Genomic DNA, 22,586 nt, shown 5'->3' with positions numbered 1-22,586 from the left:
CACTGATTTAGCATTGTACACAACATTGCTGGATTGACAGCTGGTATTTTTTCAGTGTTAATGAGGGAGAATCAGAGATATCATCTTTTATGTTACGTGCATTGGTGTTCCTTTACAAAAACATCATGCCTACATTAAATATAACATTATGTAAGGGTTAGAAATTGACAGAAATTATAGTAGATCTGGCAGCGATTTGTCAGTTTGACATGAGGTTACAGCTGAGCTACTTACCTGGACAGTGTCTTCTATGATGAATACCCAGCAGCAGCTCTTGAAGTAAAAGCATTTTCTTAACAACTACTGACCTGTCAAAGTTATCATGCCAAAATATGCTAATACGATCTAAATAGAAAGACAAGAATGCTGTTGAACCTCATAGTGGATTAATGTTTTATCATAATGATGATATGGTGAGCAGAAGATTCATTACAGCTTGAAGTGTATTTTACGATGCAAATTTTGCTGCAAAAAATTGCTGCAGAGTTTTATCTGGAACTTTTATCGACTGAAGAAATAGAAGCTCGGTGAACATGAGCAAATTCAATGACCACAGTGTTTTGGTAAAGCATTGATACTAGTATGTGTGAGTTTGAGAGGTGATTGTGATGTGCATTTATCCTAAGCTCCTGTTGCAAAGGTACACACACATATACACACAAACATCCCGCTGCAGTGTGATTAAATCTTTAAGGAAAGTAGCACTGCCTGGAGGGATAAGTAGGGCCAGTATGTGGGGACTAGCAGCTGGGTGGAGAGTGGCTTTTAATCCCGTCGGGTTTTAACATGATGGAGGGGGAAAAAAACAATCTAGGGCGTGTGTTCTGATTCTCCATCATCCTGCCAACATTACATCCTCACATTTCCAAAGATTTACTGGGAGAAATTAAAAATATAAAGTCAGTAAACACATTTGGATGCCAGGAAGAGACACATGCTCCATCACACCAGTGGGATTTCAATGAAAGAGATGGTGGAGAATATATACAGTACTTAATCTGTGCAGAAACACATTGAAAGATAAGTTCAGTCATTATTATGAAGATGCGTTGTGATCCTCTTACTTCTTGAACAAGAAAAAGAACCTACTGGTTCATCACGTCATATCATTCATCCAAATTGTACCTGGATCAGCAGATAGTCAGATAGTCAGACAAGATCATGGTCAGTAGTTTGTTTGGTCACACTTTTCTTTCTTTTACTGGTTCTGAATAGTGATGAGCAACCCTCTAAAGGCTTTTTGGCCATTGTGAAAGAAATGCGGAAAATTGAACCTGTTCCCAAAAAAAATATTGATCAATAAAAGTTTTGGTGTCACTGTGAAAACATGTTTGTCACAATATGAGATTGTATTTCTTTTTTCTTTTTTAATAATTTTTTTTTTGATTGTGCTGCAAATTCCGAAGAAAAAACATATTTGGTTTTCAGAGGCCTTAATATGTGGATAAAATGAGAATACAGAACTTTAACAAGAATTGTAAGGGTGAACTTATGAGCCTGCCAATGAGCTCAAGATCAATAACAAATAAAGAGAAGGATCAAACATAAATATTAATGCCTAGACAATGGCAGCAGTGTACTGTACTGAACTGTTTTACTCTATTTTAACTCTAGTATAGTATGAGGGGTTTCTGTTTTTTTGTCCATCCTCATTGATATAAGTTGGAGGGACAAGATAAAAGCACCACAAAGTACATCCTTAAAAATGACCATACAGTTTAATCCACACTTCTCAAAAACATGGGTAGTTTGAGTCCACAGCTATCAGTATCAGCCTTCAAATACCCATATTGGTCAAAGCCTGGTCTGATAAACCTAAAGCTCTTCCTAACCTTCTGCTTCGCTGTTATCATCCAGAAAAGCCACCGCTGTCAAAACCTTTGATCTGCCTGGCTCACTGGCTATCAGGGAACAGACTACTGTGTGTGTACGTGTGTGTGTGTGTGTGTGTGTGTGTGTGTGTGTGTGTGTGTGTGTGTGTGTGTGTGTGTGTGTGTGTGTGTGTGTGTGTGTGTATGCCCTGAGGCCTGGACAATCTCAGCTCCGCTGCAGGCCAGTGACAGGTGCTAATGCTGGGGCGAGAAGCTGCACGGGCCTCCATGCTCCCTACTGTGATAACACTGACTGACCTCCAAAGCATACAAACACACACACGCACTCTCTTAAACACAGTGGCTTAGCTTCTTGATAACTTTGCTGCACTTCAGAAGCCAGCAGTGTGTGTGCTGGATTGATTTTTCAAAGGATTCTCCTTTAGTGCCAGCAGGCCTTCCATCAAAGCCAGCCATGAGAGCCTGTTAGGCGTGTGTTGTATGTGTGTATGGTGTGTGTGTGTGTCTGTGTGTGTGTGTGGGTGTGTGTGTGTGTGTGTGTGTGTGTGTGTGTGTGTGTCTGCGTGTGTGTGTGTGTGTGTGTCAAAAACCAACGTTGTGTTTTGCCTGAGAGGTGATATGACGTTATGATGTCCTGCGCAGTGGTTGATTTAATGCTGAATAACTGGGATGTGTGGGTGTATGTGCCCTTGTGAAGGCTGAATTGAAATTGTGTAGCTGTAAAGGCCCATCTGGACACAACAGCTTAGTGTTACAGAGTGAAGTGTGGCTCATTGCTTATAAACATGCTTAAACCTCCAGCTGACCATTTGGCAAAGGTATTACATGCTTACATATTTTAAAATTTCATCGAATCAACCTTTTCAAAGCTATCCACACAAGTCCTAGTGTGTGTGGGGGAAGTTGTGTACGATGATAGGATTGAAGCACATTCAGCTCGGCCTTCGTGACATTTAATAATGTATGCAATAATGTGATATGAAATTAATTTTCTCCGACACCATTAATTTAATGTAGGAAATTATGACATTGTCAAATAAATAGATAAATGATTAAATTTATCTTTTGAATTTTGTTAGAGCCAGAAACTCCCTCAACCTTAATTTTACCACTCAATGTCTATCCCTTCATGTTTTTGTGAACCTCCAGAATGCACAGAGATACACACACAGACACAGATTTTGCACACAGATGCTACTCTTTCCAGGAAAAGAGGATGTCTTCTATCCCTTCTGTCCTCACTTTTTCCTTTGACGTCAACCTGTCTGCCTTCTTACTGGAGTTTTGCTGATACCCACAAGAGTGACGGTCCTGAGTTAGGCCACTTGACTGAGATAGAGAAAGAACCTGACAAAAGTGTCCTTTCAAGTTTTGTTATACAAGTTTGATGATTCTAAAAATGCTGTGGGCAGTTATCAATTAGCTTGGGGTAAAGCCACTGCACCTATGGGTTGAAAGGAGCCAGCTGAGGTGGTTTGGGCATCTGATTAGGATTTCTTCTTGGCGCCTTCCTTTGGAGGTTTACTAGTCCCAACCAACTTTGAGCAGACCCCAGGACAGACCAAGAACTCACTGGAGGGATTATACATACATCCCCCCTGGCCTGGGAACAACCTCGGGATCCCAGAGGAGCTGGAGAGCATTGCTGGGCAGAGCCTCTCTGTCTACAGCAGATGTTGTCAGGTCGACTCAATGAGCATTTCAGGTTTCAGGTTATGACAGGTAGGGCAGGGAGGTGTAATGGGACGGTGGATGTGTAGTGGTCTGTTGTTTGTAATGACTGTGTGCAGGGTGTGAAGTGGAGATGGAGATGGAGGTGGAGATGGAGGTGGACTTGTGGCCTCAATCTGTGGGACAGGGGAGATGTGTGGTAATGTGGGAGGCTAGTGCAGTGAGACCTTTGATGTTGAGGTGGAAGTTGTCCAGCCAGAATAGATCAGTCCTTTTCCAGAATGTATCAAAGTTATTAATGAAACCAAACTCACATGCAGAGCAAAAGTCCGATATCCACTGATTGATACTGAATAATCTGCTAAAAAACTCGGAGCCACGTCTAGGGGATGGAATCAATCCAGAAAATATACAGGTCCACAATGGCTCCTTTTACATTTCTGTTTGTACACATCTAAGTCAGACAGCCATGGAGTTGTTGAAAGCCATATTATTATTTTTGGGAGCTAGGCTAGCTCTTTCCCCTTCCTCTGCTAAGCTAGGCTAAATATGTTCCAGTTACACCTGACTGAGAATTTCCCCATTTGTTTCTCCAAGATGTGATGCCCCTCATGTGCAGGGTTGTAGGACAATTGTAGTTAAAATTATATCATGGAGATTGTTTGCTTGTTTGACTCAATCATTTTCTGTGCAACACCAGCTCTCACAAACATCACAACACAACATTTGTGTTAATGAGGAGAAGGATGCTGATATGCCAGCACGTTCTCACTCCCACTGTGTCCAATACAGCAGCCTTTTCAGAGGCCCTATGTTTCTAAGTTTTCTAAGTTTTCTAAGTTCTATTGCTGCTAACTGAACCACGGACCCTTACCACCACGTCATAATTTGAAGGCCGCTGCCATTTTTGACAAGTTGGGAATTAATATTTGTTTGCTATGGAGAACTGAACTGATGTTGATCACGAGACAGTGAAGCAGTTAGGTCATGTTTTTGTTATTTGTTTACCAGAGTGCTGAGTCAAAGGCACATTTAACTAACATCACCATGAAATCATCCCTTTCAGCCTCTATCACCTCAAGTCAAATGAACACACTAATAGAATAAACCAGTTGATTCAGTGTGTGCATGCCTGCCTGGCTGGCTTGTCACAAACACACACACACACACACACACACAAATACAAACACACACACACATCACAGGTTGCAGACTCTCTGGCTCCAACAAGCAAGATCTCTGTGATTGCAGAAATTACAGCAGACAGACAGGGGTAAAGATTAAGGTGCAGTGCAGGTCTGTGTGGATTTGGTTTGACAGGCATGAAGATTGTGTTGTGCTCACAAGTTGTTTGTTACATGTGTGTGTTAGTGACTATAAACCAGCTGATCCAGTGTACTTCAGTGGAACTGGTGTGTAGTAAATTCATTTATGATGTGGTGTAAATGAAGATACACTGTATTTATTTCTAAAAAAAGACAAGCCAGTAAAATTCACTTTTTAGGCAGAACAAGTTCAACCAAATGTACTCAACACTGTTGAAAATGGAGTGAAGCTGCTGTGAAAATACTGTATCAGCAGATCAGTATTCTGCCATGTCAGCAGCTCTGTGACAATTACTATGGTTACACAACAAAACATTTAAGACTTAAAATCTATGCATTTTCTGCAAATGTACATTTTTATTGACATATTTGGAATATTCAAATTTTCTGAATGTCCTCTTAGCCTTATGTTTTCTCCATGATGACAACACACAAGATCCCTTTAATCATACTAATGACCTCTTTATCAATGTTGTACACTAACGCAGATGACTACTGCTGCTTACTCAGCCAGCAGTCACTGAGAATACGTGGGTGTCACTTGATTTCTACACTGAGGTTTTAGAAGAGTGGTTCTCAAGAAATATAACTTGGCACACATACGCTACCGCTCAAAAGTCTGGGATCACCCAACGAAAGTGTCAAGCATCTTTTCATTTTTTCTGTATCTCACAAATGGTCTATGTAATCCAAACACCTCAAATCTAGGTTTATCTGTCCGCAACACTTTTTCTAGTGTTTCTAAACATTTCCAATGTTGGTGTTCTTTTTTTAGCCAGTCTAAAATACGGCTCTTCCTTTGCTGTTCTGCCTAGAAGGCGAGCATCCTTGAGTTGCCTCTTTACTGCTGATGACCTGTTATGCCTCTGTTTCTCAAACTAGGGACTCTGATTGCTTTTCCTCTTGCTCACTTGTGTACCTGTTCTTTGAAGTGAGTAGTACACATTGTTGGATGAGATCTTCCATTTCTTAGCAATTTCCCAAATGGAAAAGTCCATGTAGGACTCAGAACAACTGAGGAGTTTGTTTTTTGCATCTAGCCATTCCAGCCTGTCAGTTTCTTTAATCAGTCCAACAATCTCCAGATGTAGTGGCATAATCGCACAGGGTTTTCTAATGATCAGTTTCCATTTTAAAACTATGTGTGACAATTTGATATTATTTTAATTGAAAAGGAAATTGAGCTTTTCAAAACAATAAGGGAATGGCACAATGAAACATTGGCTTTGAGTAAAAATATATTAAAATTGGTACATCATTGGGTTGATGTCCTAAAGTGTATTGTATGATATGTTGTGCTGATGCAGGGAGCTCAGAAGAGAGTTAGTACAGCTTATCTACATCTCCAGTGTGAATAACATATAACCAACACTGTAAGAGTGTTCTTACCTGTGGAATATTTCTTACGTACACTTCATACAAAATAGGAGTTTGCAGTTACTCAAAGTTGCTTCTATTGCGTTGTTCATTTCATATCATAATGGAAATTATGTTTAAGAAATATTATGCATCCCTCAATCCATTTTGTAATCAAAACTCTGTGTTTGCCTTATAGGTGCATTTGATGGGCGTGGCGTGACCCTGCTGGAAGTATGTGGTAGCTGGCCGGAAAGCTTTGGCGTGCCACGGCACAACATTGGCTCAGCAGACGCCACTGACGAAGGCCTCCGGGAGAGACTCGCCGATGCAATGTCTGAGTCGCCATCCAGAGATATAGTAGGATCTGCTACAGGTTAGTGGAGAATGGACAATGCACAAATACATTCCACAAATATACATAGACATGCACGCATGCATAAACACATGTCCACTTACCTGAAACTTCTGTGCTATCTTCACAAACTGTTGTTGCAGTCTTACCATCCATAAAAGACAGTCTCATCTCTTGTCTTAGAGTACGTCAATTATTGTTGCTAAGGACAGGATTCAGAAACAGAAACCAGACTTGGGGAAAAAAATGTACAGCCTTAATAATGTCTGTAAGTGTGAATGTTAAGGAAATGACTTGAAGATGTGGCTTTACATCTACTGTAATGCAAAATAATTCCATCAGAAGCTTTATACATCTGAGTATGGTAACTTACATGTAACACAAGTAGATCTTGTAGCAGAGTGTGTCCTGAACCTTCCACACACAGACTACACTCATCATTGGTGATGTGGGTCACTGTTTTTTGGTTATAAAGCCCATTATAAATGTGTCCAGTGCAGCAAAGTGTCTTGTTAGGTAGTCTTACTTCCTCACTGTGGCATTAACCAGCATACAGTGCTGCCAGTTCAAGGTCCAGTGATGGATTAGCCCTCCACTAGCAAAGATGCTCTGGTTGTCTCTCTCGTGCTGTGTGTGTGTGTGTGTGTGTGTGTGTGTGTGCTCGGTTCTGGCATGTCTGCGCATACCTTGCTTTACTTTGAGGCTTCCTGCCTGTGTGTGTGTGTGTGTGTGTGTGCTTCATTGTGTGTGTGTGCGTGTGCATGTGTGCATGCGTGCGTGCGTGTGTGTGCAGCAGACATGCCGTTGGCCCTGACAGTCCAAATGGTTAACTCGTTTAGGAAGCGGCAGTGCTCTCTCTTTCTCTTTCCCCCCTCCTTAAGTGAACAAGAGTTCCTTTGATTTAAATGTGTGTGTGTGTGTGTGTGTGTGTGTGTGTGTGTGTGTGTGTGTGTGTGTTGGGGGTGGGGGGAGGCAAGGGGAGGGGAGCTCCACAGAGGCAACCACAGGAGTGGGGTGTGGTGGGGAGGGTGTTGGGGTAGGGGTAGAGTGGGGGGTCACTAGGCCCTAATGGATTTAGCATCGACTATCACCCCCCCAACCATCCCCAGCTCTATCCAGTCCAGTCCCCCTCTGTCTTTTTCTTCCTCTGTGAGGACTTAACCTCATTTGAAGCCTCTCTTTCTCTCTCTTTCTCTCTCTCTCCTCATCACTCTTTTTTACTGCCCGTACCACGACCACCACCACCCTCTCTCTCTGTGTTTCTTCATTAGATTACATGTTGGAGACTCCCGGACACCAGTAGTCAGTCGCCTCTTATTCCTGCCCCCCATCCCCCGCATTGCATCTTGACCGCCATCAGCCCCCCCTTCGTGCAACACAAAATTCATTACTGATCACATCACATCAAAATAAACCCGTGATGCACACACACAGACACGCACACACACACTTTTTGCTGCGCCTTGAGCTGTGGTGAAGACATCATCCACTGGGAATGTGATGGACTTGTTGGTTCCTCCATCCATTCATAAAGACAGATAGGCCTCAGTCTCTCTAGGCTAATCTAATAGCACAGCACTTGTAACATATAGGAAATGTCCCTGTGTCGGCTCTAAGGCGGAGAGTGCCTTTGATGGTAGTTTTATTAAAAAAGAGACTTGGCTGGGTCAGTGTTATCAATTTGGTTACAGTATGACGGATAGATACAGTTTGTTTTATTGCTTGTTCATTAAACAACTGTTCAATATCAATACTTGTTCTATTAGAAGATCTTAAAGGGTTGGTTCACCCTGTCTTCGGGAACATAGTGGTATTCAGCCATGCAGATTTGCCCACATTTAAAGATCTTCCAACTCCCTGTCATCACTTTTCTTTGGAACAACCTTCCATCAAAGAAACGGTCCCTACAAAAACATGTGCCAGTGTATTCTATTGATTATTTACAATAGTAAGGACGCTTATCCTGATCATTGACTTTAGTTAGGGTTTTTTTTATCTAATTTTGTCAGTGCTGTAAGCACCACATGAAAAAACCTCCCAAAAACTGTCTGCATGGCTGGAACAACCCCTGATAATAAGTTCTCCTACTAAGACATTTTGATCAGATTCCACACAGACATCATAGGTTTCAGTGTCCCATGGTGGTCCGATTGCTGTTTTACAGAAAATGAATAAGAACTAATTATTATTAACTAACTGTTAATATAGAGCTTTTTGATGCCATGCAGGGAACGGGAACGTTAATTGCAAAACTTATAGTTGTACTTCAATAACTTATAAGTTATTTTTTTTATTTGAAACTCAAAGCAACATTTAATCATTTTTGTGACTCTTTCTATGTGTCTTCCAAGCCTCACCTTATTTTTCATTGGATTGGGTTGAAATCCAATCCTATAAAGTAAAGTTATAGGATTTTGCAAGGTCAGGTGAACAAATTGGAAGTTTATACATTCATTTTTCGAGAAAATTCAAGACATCTGGGAGTTGAATTGGTATAGAGTGACTCATAGATACAAAATACATAATACACATCTCAAATCTGAATGAACAAGGTAATAAAAACTATATACACCAACATAAATATCAACAATAGTGTATTTTACATGAATTAGGGATGGTAACATAACTCTAGTTAGACAAATATGTAATTAAATGTTAATGTTGATGTTGATTTTTTTTTAATTATTCATACAAAGATTTTAATTTTTGCAATTCATACATACAGGAGAGCACATTGTAAAGATTGCCGGTCGTGTGTCTTCACCAGGAAAAGACTGCAGCAGAAAGGAAAAGGTTGGATGGAAAAAATATTTTGACTTTAGTCCTACACAGTCACACAGAAATGAACTCCAGCAGACACATGTCCAGTCTGTCAGGGAACTTAAAGATATTAACATAAGAGACGCTGGCAGTCAGTGTCCGATTCAAGATCAAATCTGAATGCACCAGAGTAACAGGTAGACTCTATTGAAAACATATGCAGATCATTTCATGGTGCTGTTGCTGCAAAACTACACTTCCACTGTAATCAGTGAATCTGGTTGCATCAGGAGTGAGAGCAGTGGTACATACGTGCCACCGAGATGCATCAAAAGGGCTCGGTCCTCTATTTATTTGTCGTGAGATATGTGTGGCCCCTTTATACTGAGATGGTCCATAAAGTTTCATCGTTCTGTTGTATAAAGCTACCTATTACAGGAAATGTCTCCAGCTGGCTTTCACCTTCGGTCCCTGACCACCCTGTCAGCATTGAACAACTATAGCAGCCTTATCAAACTTACTGTAGTCTGTAGATGCTAATGTACCCATGTTACACAAATTCTGTGAAAAGTTTAAGTTTAATACAGTGCAGCTGGGTCTGGGTCTGAACTGAAGACACGATGCCAAAAATGAAAGTTCTCGTTCATTGTTATGCCTCCGACTCACACAACCCTCCACCATGTGTGCGCTGCAGGTGAAACCAGTCAAAAATTATATTCCACTGCACATCAGCTCCATGAACAATCAGCATGAATTAAGGGTTCAATGTAGCCAGAACAATAAGAACTCATATTCTTAAACATTACTATTGTTAAAGCTAAATTCAATGGGTGCACAAGTGCCCCATCCACAATCACACATAAGACCAAAAAACTATGATGGCACTTTAATAGATGAACTCTAATGGGACTCGGTAGAACACATACCTCCACCCAACAGTCCCCTTTTGTACTCACTCATAGATAGCCGCCACCTAAGTACGCCTTACTTTCTTCATCAAGATCCATGCATTATTCCCTGAGAAATGAACTAAGATATTCTCTCAATTTTAAAGAAAGTGAGAAATAAAATCCTGAATCTGTGTCTTAATGCAGACCCACAAAATAAATGCACAAGGTTTTTTCTTGGCTGAAACCCGTCCTCCATCCAAGTTTTGTGGAAATCTGTGAAGATGTTTTTGTGCGATCCTGCCTACAAACCAACCAACCAACCAACAAACAAACGGACATGGTTGGAAACATAACCGCCTTGCTGGAGGTAATAAATGAGCACTAAGTGCTGTGGAGCACCAGGCATTTCATGTTTGTTTGGTTTATTTCTCATTCCTTGTGAACACAACAACAATCAGTTTTTGTAGCATTCAATTAATTACTCACAGTTGCTGGGATTTCCATGTTAATATATATATATATATGCACTGCAACTGTTTTCGTTGTGAATTGAGGTGTGTGTGTGTGTGTGTGTGTGTGTGTGTGTGTGTGTGTGTGTTTGTGTTTGTGAGCCTTGGCGTGAGACTTAGATGGGCAGAGGCAGATGGTATCTTGCTCAGTGTCTCCATTTGCTGGGTGCTGTGGCCCCGGGTCTCACAAAACACAGCACAGTGGAGCCGCTAACATAGACCGTGAACCTGATTGCAAACACGCATGCACACACACACACACACACACTCACACTTCACCTATAGACATTCCTCTTATTTATTTTCTCTGTCATATGTTTCCATGCAACTGTTGAGTGAATTCTCTGCAAACTCTTATACACAATCTGCTTCAACTGAGTCTCATTAGTTATTTGTCTGCTATGTATCACGTTTTTTCATCTACAAAACCAATTTGCTTCGTGATAATTTACAAAAATAGATTTGGATGAAAACATAACAACAAACAAGACATTTTTCTCTCTCCGTGTCCACTCGCACACTCAGAAGATCTCTGGACTGGAATGCTTGCTGATGTAACAAATCACAGTCTCTCTGACATTCTTCTCCAACACACACACACACACACACACATATACAGACACACACTCTTGCAGATTCACAGGGAAAACAAAGCCCCCAGTCAGGGTAATGGGGCTCTCACGCTTAGGCCGAGACCCAGCGTCGCCAGCTCGGAGGGCAGGTGACACTCACATAGAGAGATGGACGGATGGACAGAGTGAGAGAGAGAGAACAGAAGATGAAAAAGAGGAGGGGGAGAGTCACTGACGACTAAAACACACTGGGGATGTAATTAGATTTGGCTCCAATGATATAATGTTGCTAACAAGATTTGCCTTATTGGTGCCTGCCCAACATAAATTCCATTGAAGCCATATGGAGAGTGGACTAGTGCTCAACACGACCTGGTGTATCTCAGCTGAGAGGCACTCAAGCTGAGGAACAATAACCCTTTTATGTCAGCTACTTGCATCATATCATTTCACAATATGCATTTTTAAAGTGGTAGGGTATTTTTATTTTGTCTCCATCTTCAGTGCTGAGTGCTTCTTGCCATAGTATCAATTAGTTTAAATCCCAATACACCCCTTGCCCCTACCACTGAGCCCTACCTCTCCGTTTTGTGCTTCGGGGTAAGTGTCCCAATTCCTGTTGGGATAGAGGGGTATGGCTACATGACCATCCGAATGGAGATATTTCAGATTCACACTTCAGGATCATGAGAACTCTCTGTTTTTTCATTGATCATGGTCCTTTTTCTTTATAGCAAGCATGAAACAATCACTACTAGTTAGGTGATATCATGGTAGCCTACTGGCTTTCTAGCTAATGTTACATTGTTACTGCCGATTTCTGCATGACAGTAACACATTTTGATGCAGTTCAATCTTGCATTCCCCCACTTCATGGCATATGACATCTCTCTTAGCGTCTTTTGTGGCTAGGTAATAAATCAGTTCTTTATTTGATGACTTGATGGATTGCGTGCTTGCGAGCGTCCATGTTCTTCTGTCGCCATCAGATAAATTATAACTGGCATTCTGATAATACAAGAATTGCCACGGTAAAGCAAGAGATATCCCCACATGATTGGAGAGGTCTGTCTGTTTACAAAAATATTATGGAGATATGAGACACCATGTGTTTTTTGCAGGAAATAAAAACTTTTTAATCAGTTGAATAACTTTGTAGTCATGTTAATCAGTCATAAATAGCAGCTAAATGAGTCATCTCTGTTTTATTTTCATAGGATTTCCACTTTGTACCTATGACTTACAGGGCTGTCTACACCCTGCACCAACAGTTCAACAAAATTGGCTAATGGCTGTTGGTATGAATATTTTCTACCAGTAATAAAGGTTGGGGGGTTTGGATGTATTCCAAACATTCAAACCAATGTCATCATAAAAGCATGTGCTGCTCTTTATGATTACATTGAAATGTTTTTGTTTGATTCAGCGCAGTTCAGTTTAGAACAGTGTTGACTGATATGGGTGTTTGCAGCTAAGTGCCAGTGGCTTTTGGTTTAGAAACTGTCATTAGTTGATATTTAAACTTAGCACGCACATTTATATACCACAAAAGTTACAAAAATGCACAAGTTCACTTTAGTTCAGAATGGATGCATTTGTCTGGCAAATAAAAGCCATGTGTAAATTAAGTCTTTTGTGGTACTGTGTGTTGGGGAAATGAACAGAACACGCCAACTTCCATGGAGACGAGCAGCTTGATGTTTTGGCAAATTAATATATCCAGGTTATTCACAGGTGCTTTAATAGTGGGCCATGGGAAATCTGCTAACAGGTCTTGAGGACAACACTTCATTCGACAAAACTGAATAAATGATAATTACATAACTAAACTGTTTTAGGCTTTTTGTGTGGTTATCACCTTGAACAAAGTGGAGTCTGTGTGTCTTGCACACACCCGGTCAAGCCCACAAGTCCTGTCTGTACTCGAGGTAATTGGTACGTCATCCCACTTAGCTACTCCCTCTTTGTGTGCTTTTGAAACTGGCAAAAATATAATTGGAACATTGTTAATGAACATTATTGCTGCTGAGTTTTACTGATGCTGAATGCTTCAAGCACTGAAAATTATTTTATATGCCTCTGTAGGCATCATTTTTCAGGTTGCTGTCCATCTATCATGTTATTGTGAACGCAATATCTCAGTAACAAATTTCTTAGAATTTGGCACAAATTTTAAATTGGACTCAGGGATGAGCTGATTTGATTTTAATTGTCAAAGATCAAAGAACAAGGTTACTGTGACCTCATAAAACACTCATCACTCGCTATTTATGTTGTACTCTTTTTATTAACTTCTGTACAACATTCAGCATACTTTTTAAATAATTTTACACACTGTGAATGTTATAGTTATAAATATTGTATCTTTTGTGACAGGAAAAAGAAAAACTTAGGAGCTAAGTCTAAAGTAGACTGGAGCATGCAGATTCATTTTTCGATGTCATAAATGTTAAATATTTCCTGTCATATAGTATTAAAGGTTTTTCCTGAAAAAGTCTAAAAACATCTAGAGCTTTGTTACGGCATTTTGTGTTGTTGGGTGTCTGTTGCTATCACTATAACTCTGAGAGAGTCAGAGGGTGACGAAGGAGGTTGGTGAATGTGACTAAACATATGTGACATGACTGAAACTTTTTTGCCGTTAAACTCTATAGATAGACTGAAGTACAATATGCACCCAATCAACTTAAACTAAAAAGAACTTAATGGTTCATAAAATTGTATTTGCTGTTGTCCTTGTATACATTTGATCTATTTATTGTCCTTTTTTGAAAAGCTGTGTTTGATTTAGAAAAGGATATTTTTGACAATTGTTTGTTTTAGTTCTCTCATGGCTTTTGCTGTAAATCAAATTTCAGGTAGCATGAAAATGTGTTAATAATTTACATCCCATGTTTAGCTTTGTGAAATCTATGCCTAGTCTGGAATTAATGTGTCTCAGAAATCTTTTTCATTCCTCCCCCTCGTCGTGATATGAGTCTAGACTGACGACCTATGACTCACTGTATCGTCACAACTCACAGAGGGAAACTGGGTAATGGTTTAGGCCAAATATCCTGAACTCACGGTGCAAAAAGTGCTCTGTTTGTTTTTTGTGTTGCTGTTCTGTGCAGTGGGTGTGTTGGGTAAAGTTTGGTTGATTGATGAGTTAAGGGTGCTGGCGACCACCCACACCCACTGGATCATGACCAACTCTGTTTGTTGGATCTCAGCTCAAAGAAACTGGGAGTCATGATAATAATAATAATAGTAATAATAGTGAGACTGAACAGCAAGGAACTCAGCTGGCTCTTTCAACGCTCAACTCAAGACAAATATTTATGAGAGTCTTATCGGCTCCAAAAGGTTGAGAGCATTTCCCTCTGTGTGTGTGCATTCGTGTGTAGCAGGAGTGTGGATGCATGTGTTGGTTTTGTAATTTTTGTACAGTATACATGTGTGTGTGTCTTTATGTGAATGCTAATAGGTTTGAAACATATGCACACACACACACACATACTGGTGTGTGTGTGTGTCTGTGTGTGTGTCTGTGTGTGTGTGTGTGTGTGTGTGTGTGTGTGTGTGTGTGTGTGTGTGTGTGTGTGTGTGTGTTTCTGAAAACTAAGGAGCAGTTAACTGGGGAACAAACTAACCATTTTCAAGCAGCATTGTATCGCTACAAGGTCTACTGCTGTTGTATCTACTACAGTAGCTTGTTGTCCCGCATTTTCTGACTGACACACAGAGTTTAGTTGGATAAATGTGTGGGCCGACTTACCTAAAGCCACAATTCTGTAGCTACACTGCCTATTTCTGCCTTAAATGTTTTTTCTCTGTTTTCGCTGCTCATGTATTACCAACTTCAAAAATACTTGTGTGGATGCATACATTTCTGTATTAACTACCCAATTGCATTTGTTGATATTTGAGCTGAATATGCTTGTGTGTGTATGTGTGTGGCACGTGTGCACTAAATGTATATGCATGTGTGGGCCTGTATTTTATTAGCTATACCCTTCACTTACACATGTCAGCAGGACAGGCATGACGCAGAGTCTATACTTGTGTGTGTATATACAAGTGTTTGCAATTACTTGTCTTTGTGTGTACGCATGTGTGTATGTGTTTCTATCAACTACCTAATATCTACATGGGGCGGAATATATACTGTGTGTATGTGCATGTGTGCGTATTCCAGCCATACCCATATGAATGGCCCACACTACCTCTTTAAATGTTATTATTTATGAGCTAGCACACAGTGATCCAAACAGAACCCAGACTTAATAAAGGGTCATTTGCTATCAGAGCCTTGTAGGCTTCTGACTTTGAGGCTGGATGTAGGCTTTGAGAGAGTTCCACTACACTTCTGATGTTATCACTTTAAGGAAAACATTAGCTCTGTGACCATATGCAGCTCTGTGTGTGTGTGTGTGTGTGTGTGTGTGCGTGCGTGCGTGTGTGCGTGTATAAAGGATAGAGCTTTGAGATCAAATATATCTGATGATGTCATTTCTTGGTGTAGATTGAGGGTTTCCTCTCTTACACAGAACAGCATGCATGCACATGCCTAGGTACTTGTGAACAGATGTGTGTATTAGCTTGTTAGTATAAGCACTTGGCATAAATCTTGAAGATGTTGCTTATCTCTCTCACCCCATTTACTAATCAATATTACACTAGACAGCACTGTGCTTTAATAGCTTGCTATTTTTCCATTTGGACCAAGTGTTCTTTTTCCATTTGATGAATATGCACTGTATAATCTATCAAATATAATGCTTTATTGTTTTAATGCCACTGGCAACTGCTAAGAGCCTGTAATCTACCGTATGCATCTAACCGGTGCTGGGCTTCTGACTGAAAAAATGCAAAACATTACTTATTTCTGTTACTCATTTCTAAAGCGCCATAATTTCTTTAGTTATTAGTGCCTGTGGGCAGTTATTGGTACATCCACTCATTATCTCTCCATTGATTGTCCAGATCTTGGGTTTGTCTTAAGCTTAAACATGAATGTGAAGCTTTTCCATTCCTGCGGGTCAATGTCTTGACCATTTCTCATGGCAATACCCTAATTTAGAGAGAGTCCTGTTTCTACGATTTCTTTATGACAGTAAAAGGAAACTTCACCCACAAAAAACATAATGATACTGGTTGATCGTCACACTTGTAAACGATGGTAACGCTGTCTTAGGTGTGGGTAATGCTGTTTATGCTCTGCGTCATACTGTTTAAGTGAGCATAATGCTGTTGTAATGCCTGTATATAGTGCACATACAGCACATATGATTGAAAGTCTGAAAATAAAAATGATAAGGTTTGAATCACGATTTTTGACCCGGTTCGATACAAACATCGATTTATGTATTTTTTTAATTAATTAAACATATTATTGATGGAACATTTCAATAACTTCTGTATATGATACTCGTCTGATAGTATCAGAGGCGCAGTACTGGGAAACTGAACCAGTGTGAATAGATGAGCCGGCTGTACATATGAAAGGCATGTCTATGGGATGATCTGTTATCTGCACAGGTCCCTCACTCAACTTAATAAAGAGAAATGTCCAACAAAGCAAGTTACAGAACCAAACTAAGGTAACATAGTAACTGTATCTGTCTTTGGCAACTGATATGTGGAAAAAAATACCGCAGCTGTACGTGGAGAAGTGTCCGTCCTCCTGTCTGTCCTACCTACTCCTCGTCACATTTCTGCCCTAAAAACAGCGTCTGTCACCAGCAAAAAGCTTTAACTCACCGAGTGTTTGTGATGAAAAAAAATCTCCACGACGGTCAGCACTCCAGACCGAGACTTGAGTGAACTTTCCCCCAGAAAACAGCCTCTGTCCTCGCGAGTGACACAGTCAGACAGCGACCTGTTTACTGATGGAGATTATGTAAATATGTAATTTAGACTGAAAAACTTAACTTAGTCACTTTCCAGGATGTTTGGTGGGTCAGGATCTCAATCACAACACATTATAACAGCATCCATATAATTATAACTTATCCGCAGGTTTAAATTGACAGGGGGGACACCGGGGAGACACTTTGAAAACACACTGACGTCATCATTATGACGTGTACCGTCACGTCTCTGTAGGAGCCGAAGCGGCGGCTTTCTGTGTGAATTACACAGCGGTTTGTCTTTACTCCAGCGGTGCTTCGCTCTGTGTGAACGACCAACAGCGGAGAATTGGCGTACCACCGGTGTGGTGTTAATGCGTGTTGCTGTGTGAAAGGAGCTACTTATAAATCATAGGGCTGGATCTGGACTGGAAGTTGTGTCGCAATTCTGCCTTCTCACACCGCGAGACAGGTTCGTGGATCTGAGTGTCGCGATTTCAGTTTCGATACGAGTATCGTTACAGCCCTAATTTGCACCTTTTTTAATGTTAATGCAGGTTTGTTTTGTATGTATGTACTGTATTTGTATGAAATTACGCCATACAATTAAACATGTGCTAGAATAGTTATGTGTATTGTACTATGATTTGAGTCCATACATAACGATGATCAATGATCAAACAATGATCCTTGCACATCAATTTAGCCTAAACCTGAAATAATGTATGACAGAATCATCATCATCTTTGTGTCATATTAGGCGATAATAAGACACAAAGTACATTGTATTTCATAACCACACAGATCAGATTTAAGGCATAATATATAAGCACTGGCCACAGGATAAATTCACACTCCAAACAAATATAGGGCAGCGTATCACCGGAGTTACCACTAACCACTGCCAACTAAAGATGCCTTAAGCTAGTCATTTTAGTTAGCTGTATAGAGCGTTGTTCTGTTTAGTTGACTCGAGTATGCCCAGACTAGGCGCTCAGAGCGATAGAGTAGTGTTGGTGGTAACACTGCCAACCAGGGCTAGGTGGATAGCACGCTAACATTAGTTGATGTCTTTGCAACACAATACATAGACATTGTTGACATCAAAACAAACTGATATTCTTTTACATTCTTTTGATAATTAAATACACATAATACACACACAATAAAACGTATTTTCTGAATGCTTTTAAGTAAAATTCTTACACATTGCACTTTAAAGTATACCAGTTATGCTAGCTACTTGCCAGAAACACCAAAGCATTTTGTATTATATTTGGGTGAATACACACTTAAAATGTAGACTTTATGTTGGCAACAACTTTCTTTGAAACTAGCATTAGTCTGCTTCTTCAATGAGCAGGAAACCCCAAAGTCTAATAGTCTTGGAGCTTTGCTTATTAATTTAGACTAATGTTGACTACACTACATCAGACACGTGGGCATAATCCACACATTCAAGCCAAACATGATTAAATATTGGATGTGGTTAACCTATAGGTGAATGTTCTTTTATCAACTTCAATCACTCCTATTGAGATGAGTAGATGTAGTCTGATTGTAGACAGTATGACTATTCAGACAGTGGCTTGATGTATTCTTTGAACATGGTGTCAGTATGCTTCACTTGTCACTATACAATAAGTTGATTCATGTCCATCAGCTCTCTTGTACCCGTAAGCCATGCAAACAAGCTATATGGGAAATATGTGAAATGTTTTCTCTCATATCAAATTGAATAGCCTCTTTAAGTTTTGCTGTTATATAAATCATTCCGTAGAAAAACTCATTAATTGCTCTATTAAGGAAACATGGAAACTAGACTGCACGCCTGTTCAGACAGCTGTGTGATTTAATGGTTGTACAATACATCCTGTATTTGAATTGGCCGTGTACTCCATTCACACAAAGCCAGGTTATTATCCTGCCGACTGACTGGTTTCTTTGCTATTCAGCCTTGTTTTAGTACACTGATACCCATCATAAGAGAAACAACACACAGGACAGATGGAGGGGCGGGGGTGGTGTAAAGACTTGGAGGTCCTTCTTCTCCGATCAATCAGCTCAGACGTCTGCTGGCTTGTGTTCTGCACATACACATAATCACACGCACCAGCAAGAGCAACATGCATGCAAGCTTTATAAACTTGTGTGGGTTGCTGGCTGACTAGCAGACTCTAATGCTCCAGTTCAAAACTTAAACACTGGACACACTGGATGTGTGTGCAGCGCTGCTGCATTTAGAATTTATTGATTCAAATACTGATATGGTAATTTTCATACACAATATTTGCATGTACTATATAAAGCTCAGGTAGTTTAGAACAAGGTGGTTGTTTTTGCACCTCACATATTGTAAGGTGAAAATAAAAAAGTTAAACATGTCACAGTACAAAAGTAAGTATTCCCTTATTCAAAACAGAGTGCTTTGAGTTGGTTAACAACATGAAAATATTAATCATGCTTTAGTTGACATCAGCGCATATTTTAGACAAAAAAATGACCACTTTGCAGATATACTCCGGGCTCTATCCTTTGCTTTTCAAATGAAAGAGAATTGTCCCACACTTCAACCCACAAAGCAATGTTACAGGACCAAACAACAGTAATGTGGTGACTGGTAGTGTCCTTGGCAACTTATATGAGGAAGAAAAAAGAATATCACATCCATACGTGTCTATCATCCTGTCTGTCCTACTGACTCTTTGTCACATTTCTGCCGGACAAAAAAAGAGTCTGTCCTGCAGTTGAATGGCACTGATTATGTGATGTGATTTAGAGCAAAAAAGTTTAACTCATCATGTCTTTGTCACCTTTCGTTATTGTGTTGTTGTTTTTACTAGCCCTGCGACAATCAGCCCTCCGGACCGAGACTTTAGTTAACTTTCCCCCCAGAAAACAGCATCAGAAAACAGCGACCTGTTTTCTGATGGTGATTATGTAATTATTTAATTTGGAGCAGAAAAACTTCTCACATTAACAGTTACATTTACAATTACATTTACATTTAGGGCATTTAGCAGATGCTTTTATCCAATGCGACTTACAATAAGAACATCTGTCACAAGAAAGAAACCACAGGATTTCACCGTCGATTAAGTAAGAATTAAAAAATAGAAAATAATGTCCAGCCCTCAGCGGAGCATAGTATCTGCTATTTATCAAGGATACCTTAAGTACATAAGTGCTATGATTTAAGTGCTAAAGGTAAGGACATACAGGGGCATCTACAGGTTGTATTTTTTTCACAACACATTATAACTGCATCTATATGATTGTAAAGCTGATACATGTTTAGATTAACAGGTGGTCACCTGGGAATCACACTGAAAATAACAGTAATAATAATGTCAGTGTCAGGCCTCTTTTGGATCCTCTGTGGAGTCTCTGTGTGAAAGGGGCTTATATTTCAGTGAAGGAAGAGCGAAGAACCGCACTGATTGTAGTGATGGAAAAGATTTCTTCTCTCTTCTCTTGACTAGCTTCAGTAAGCGTTTGATTAACCAACCGGCTCCGCGGTGGTAGTTAAAAAAAAATAAAAAATAATAATGCATTTTATTTGAAGGTGCCTTTCAAAGCACTCAAGGATACCGACCATACGAACAACAGTACAACAAAAAAAAGGGGACAATTTAGTGCAAATAAAAATAGATAAGTAAGAGGATGCATTTACATGGTGATGGGTCGGCACAGAACTCAGACTCAGCAGTCCTCACCATACAGGAAGTCAACCGGGCCGGGTTAGGCAGGGTTGAGATTCCGGGGTGAGAATAGTGCAATAGAGTGGAATAAGAATAGGCAAGAGTGTGTGCAGGATTCAGATTCCGCAGTCCTCACCATACAGGAAGTCAACTGGGCTGGTTGGTAGCGCTCTTACTGTCGTTCTGATTGGTCGAAGTTAGCCTGTGATCGGTGGTGATAGACATATGGTTTGTCCAACCGCCTGCCAAAATCTTTTTTTAAATTGCCTTATTTTTTCCAAACAATTAGGTGCATCAGGTGTGCAGCCCATGTGTACATGATGTTTGGTCTCGACAAATGCCTCTCCCACACAGACACACGTACACAGGGCTGCTGTGACCTGCCAAAAGCGACTGGTAGACATGAATTTACACTACATCAATGAGAAAAACTAGCCAATGGAAGACAAGGAAAAGACATCGGCGAGCTGAATATGTCTGCTTTTGGTTTCCTCAAGCGAACTGAATGTAATAGTTTAGGTTTTCAGCATGCCACTCTGATTTATCACGAACTCCAAGTCTTTACAGTCTGTCCAGAAATCAGGCTGGATATATAATGAATCAGACATGCCTTCTCAAAATGTGGCTCCAGCCATCCATTAGAGTCATTCACTTTTCACATTTCAATTGGCGCAAGTATGGCCAGTCTTTAGCTACCGGCTTTCTCGCAGCTTCCATGTATGTGTAAGTGTATGTGTATTGTACATAGCATAATTATGACAGTGTCCTAATGTACAGACTGAAGGACCACACACGCACACCATTTGGATACTTGACTAACTCAAAACTATTAGTTAATCATTTTGTGACATGCCCAGAGGGCCATGTTGTCCCCTCGCTTTAACCAAAGAGAGTGAAGAAAGCGAGAGAGAGCAAATGAGTGCACTCTCTCCCTGAAAGCTACTCAGCGCTGCCGTGACAGACAGAAAGAACAAATGCAGGGAGGAAGAGAGGGGGGAAAAAATACGTCAGGGACTGACTGAAAGAACAGAAAAGGGAATGTGAGGCTGGCTGAGGCCGGAGAGTATGGTGCTGAGAGAAGAGACGGCGAGTGTGAAAGCAGAGTGTGGTCTTTATATCTGCCCTTCACTGCACCCCTCTGCCCCCACTCTTGTGCTCTCTCTTTATCTATCTATCTATCTATCTATCTATCTATCTATCTATCTATCTATCTATCTATCTTTTTCCCTCTCTCTCTCTGCATTGCCAGGCGAGAGTTTGAGCATAATGTGCGGTGACAGTGTGAGACGATGAAGAATAATTCCTGTATTCAGAGCTGCTACCGCTCGCCCCTCCTTCTCTTCATCCTCCTCCTCCTCATCCTCTCTCTCAACTCCACTGACAAGTCAGGCCTGGATATCATTGTATCATTTATCCCAGCCTCGCCTCTGCCACTCTGCCTCGTTTGCCCAGAGGGAAGTGTGAAAAGTGTGCGTGTGCAAGTGAAAGAGAGTGTGTGCCCACATGTGTGATGATCTCGGTGTGTGAATGTAATTGTGTGTATATGTGTCTTTGCGTGTTAGTGTCACTCTGCATTTGTGTGTGTGTTGTGTGTGGGGCTTTAGTTGACTGCAAATGGGCTTTTGTGGAGTTTTTTGGAGACTGCACTTAACAGCTCGCTCAAGGGAGACACACGCATACATACACACACACACACACACACATACACACAGAGGGCTATAAGGGTTCACAGAAAAGGAGGGCGAGCAAGAGCAGAGTGAGAGAGAGAATTAGGGCGAGAAAGA

General features: G+C 40.5%; 1 protein-coding gene across 3 annotated transcripts in view; it reads left to right on the top strand.

Moving 5' to 3' along the window:
• bcas3 (BCAS3 microtubule associated cell migration factor) overlaps positions 1 to 22,586 on the top strand; it is a 366,198-nt gene that overhangs the window by 322,777 nt on the left and 20,835 nt on the right. For all 3 annotated transcript variants that reach the window (XM_030407120.1, XM_030407111.1, XM_030407129.1), the window contains one exon: positions 6,384 to 6,560. In XM_030407120.1, the coding sequence (XP_030262980.1) occupies positions 6,384 to 6,560 (177 nt within the window). The remainder of the gene's footprint in view (positions 1 to 6,383; positions 6,561 to 22,586) is intronic.

The sequence above is a fragment of the Sparus aurata genome, chromosome 2, assembly GCF_900880675.1.
Source record: "Sparus aurata chromosome 2, fSpaAur1.1, whole genome shotgun sequence".
Classification (NCBI taxonomy): domain Eukaryota; kingdom Metazoa; phylum Chordata; class Actinopteri; order Spariformes; family Sparidae; genus Sparus; species Sparus aurata.
This window is presented reverse-complemented; position numbering and strand designations above follow the sequence as displayed.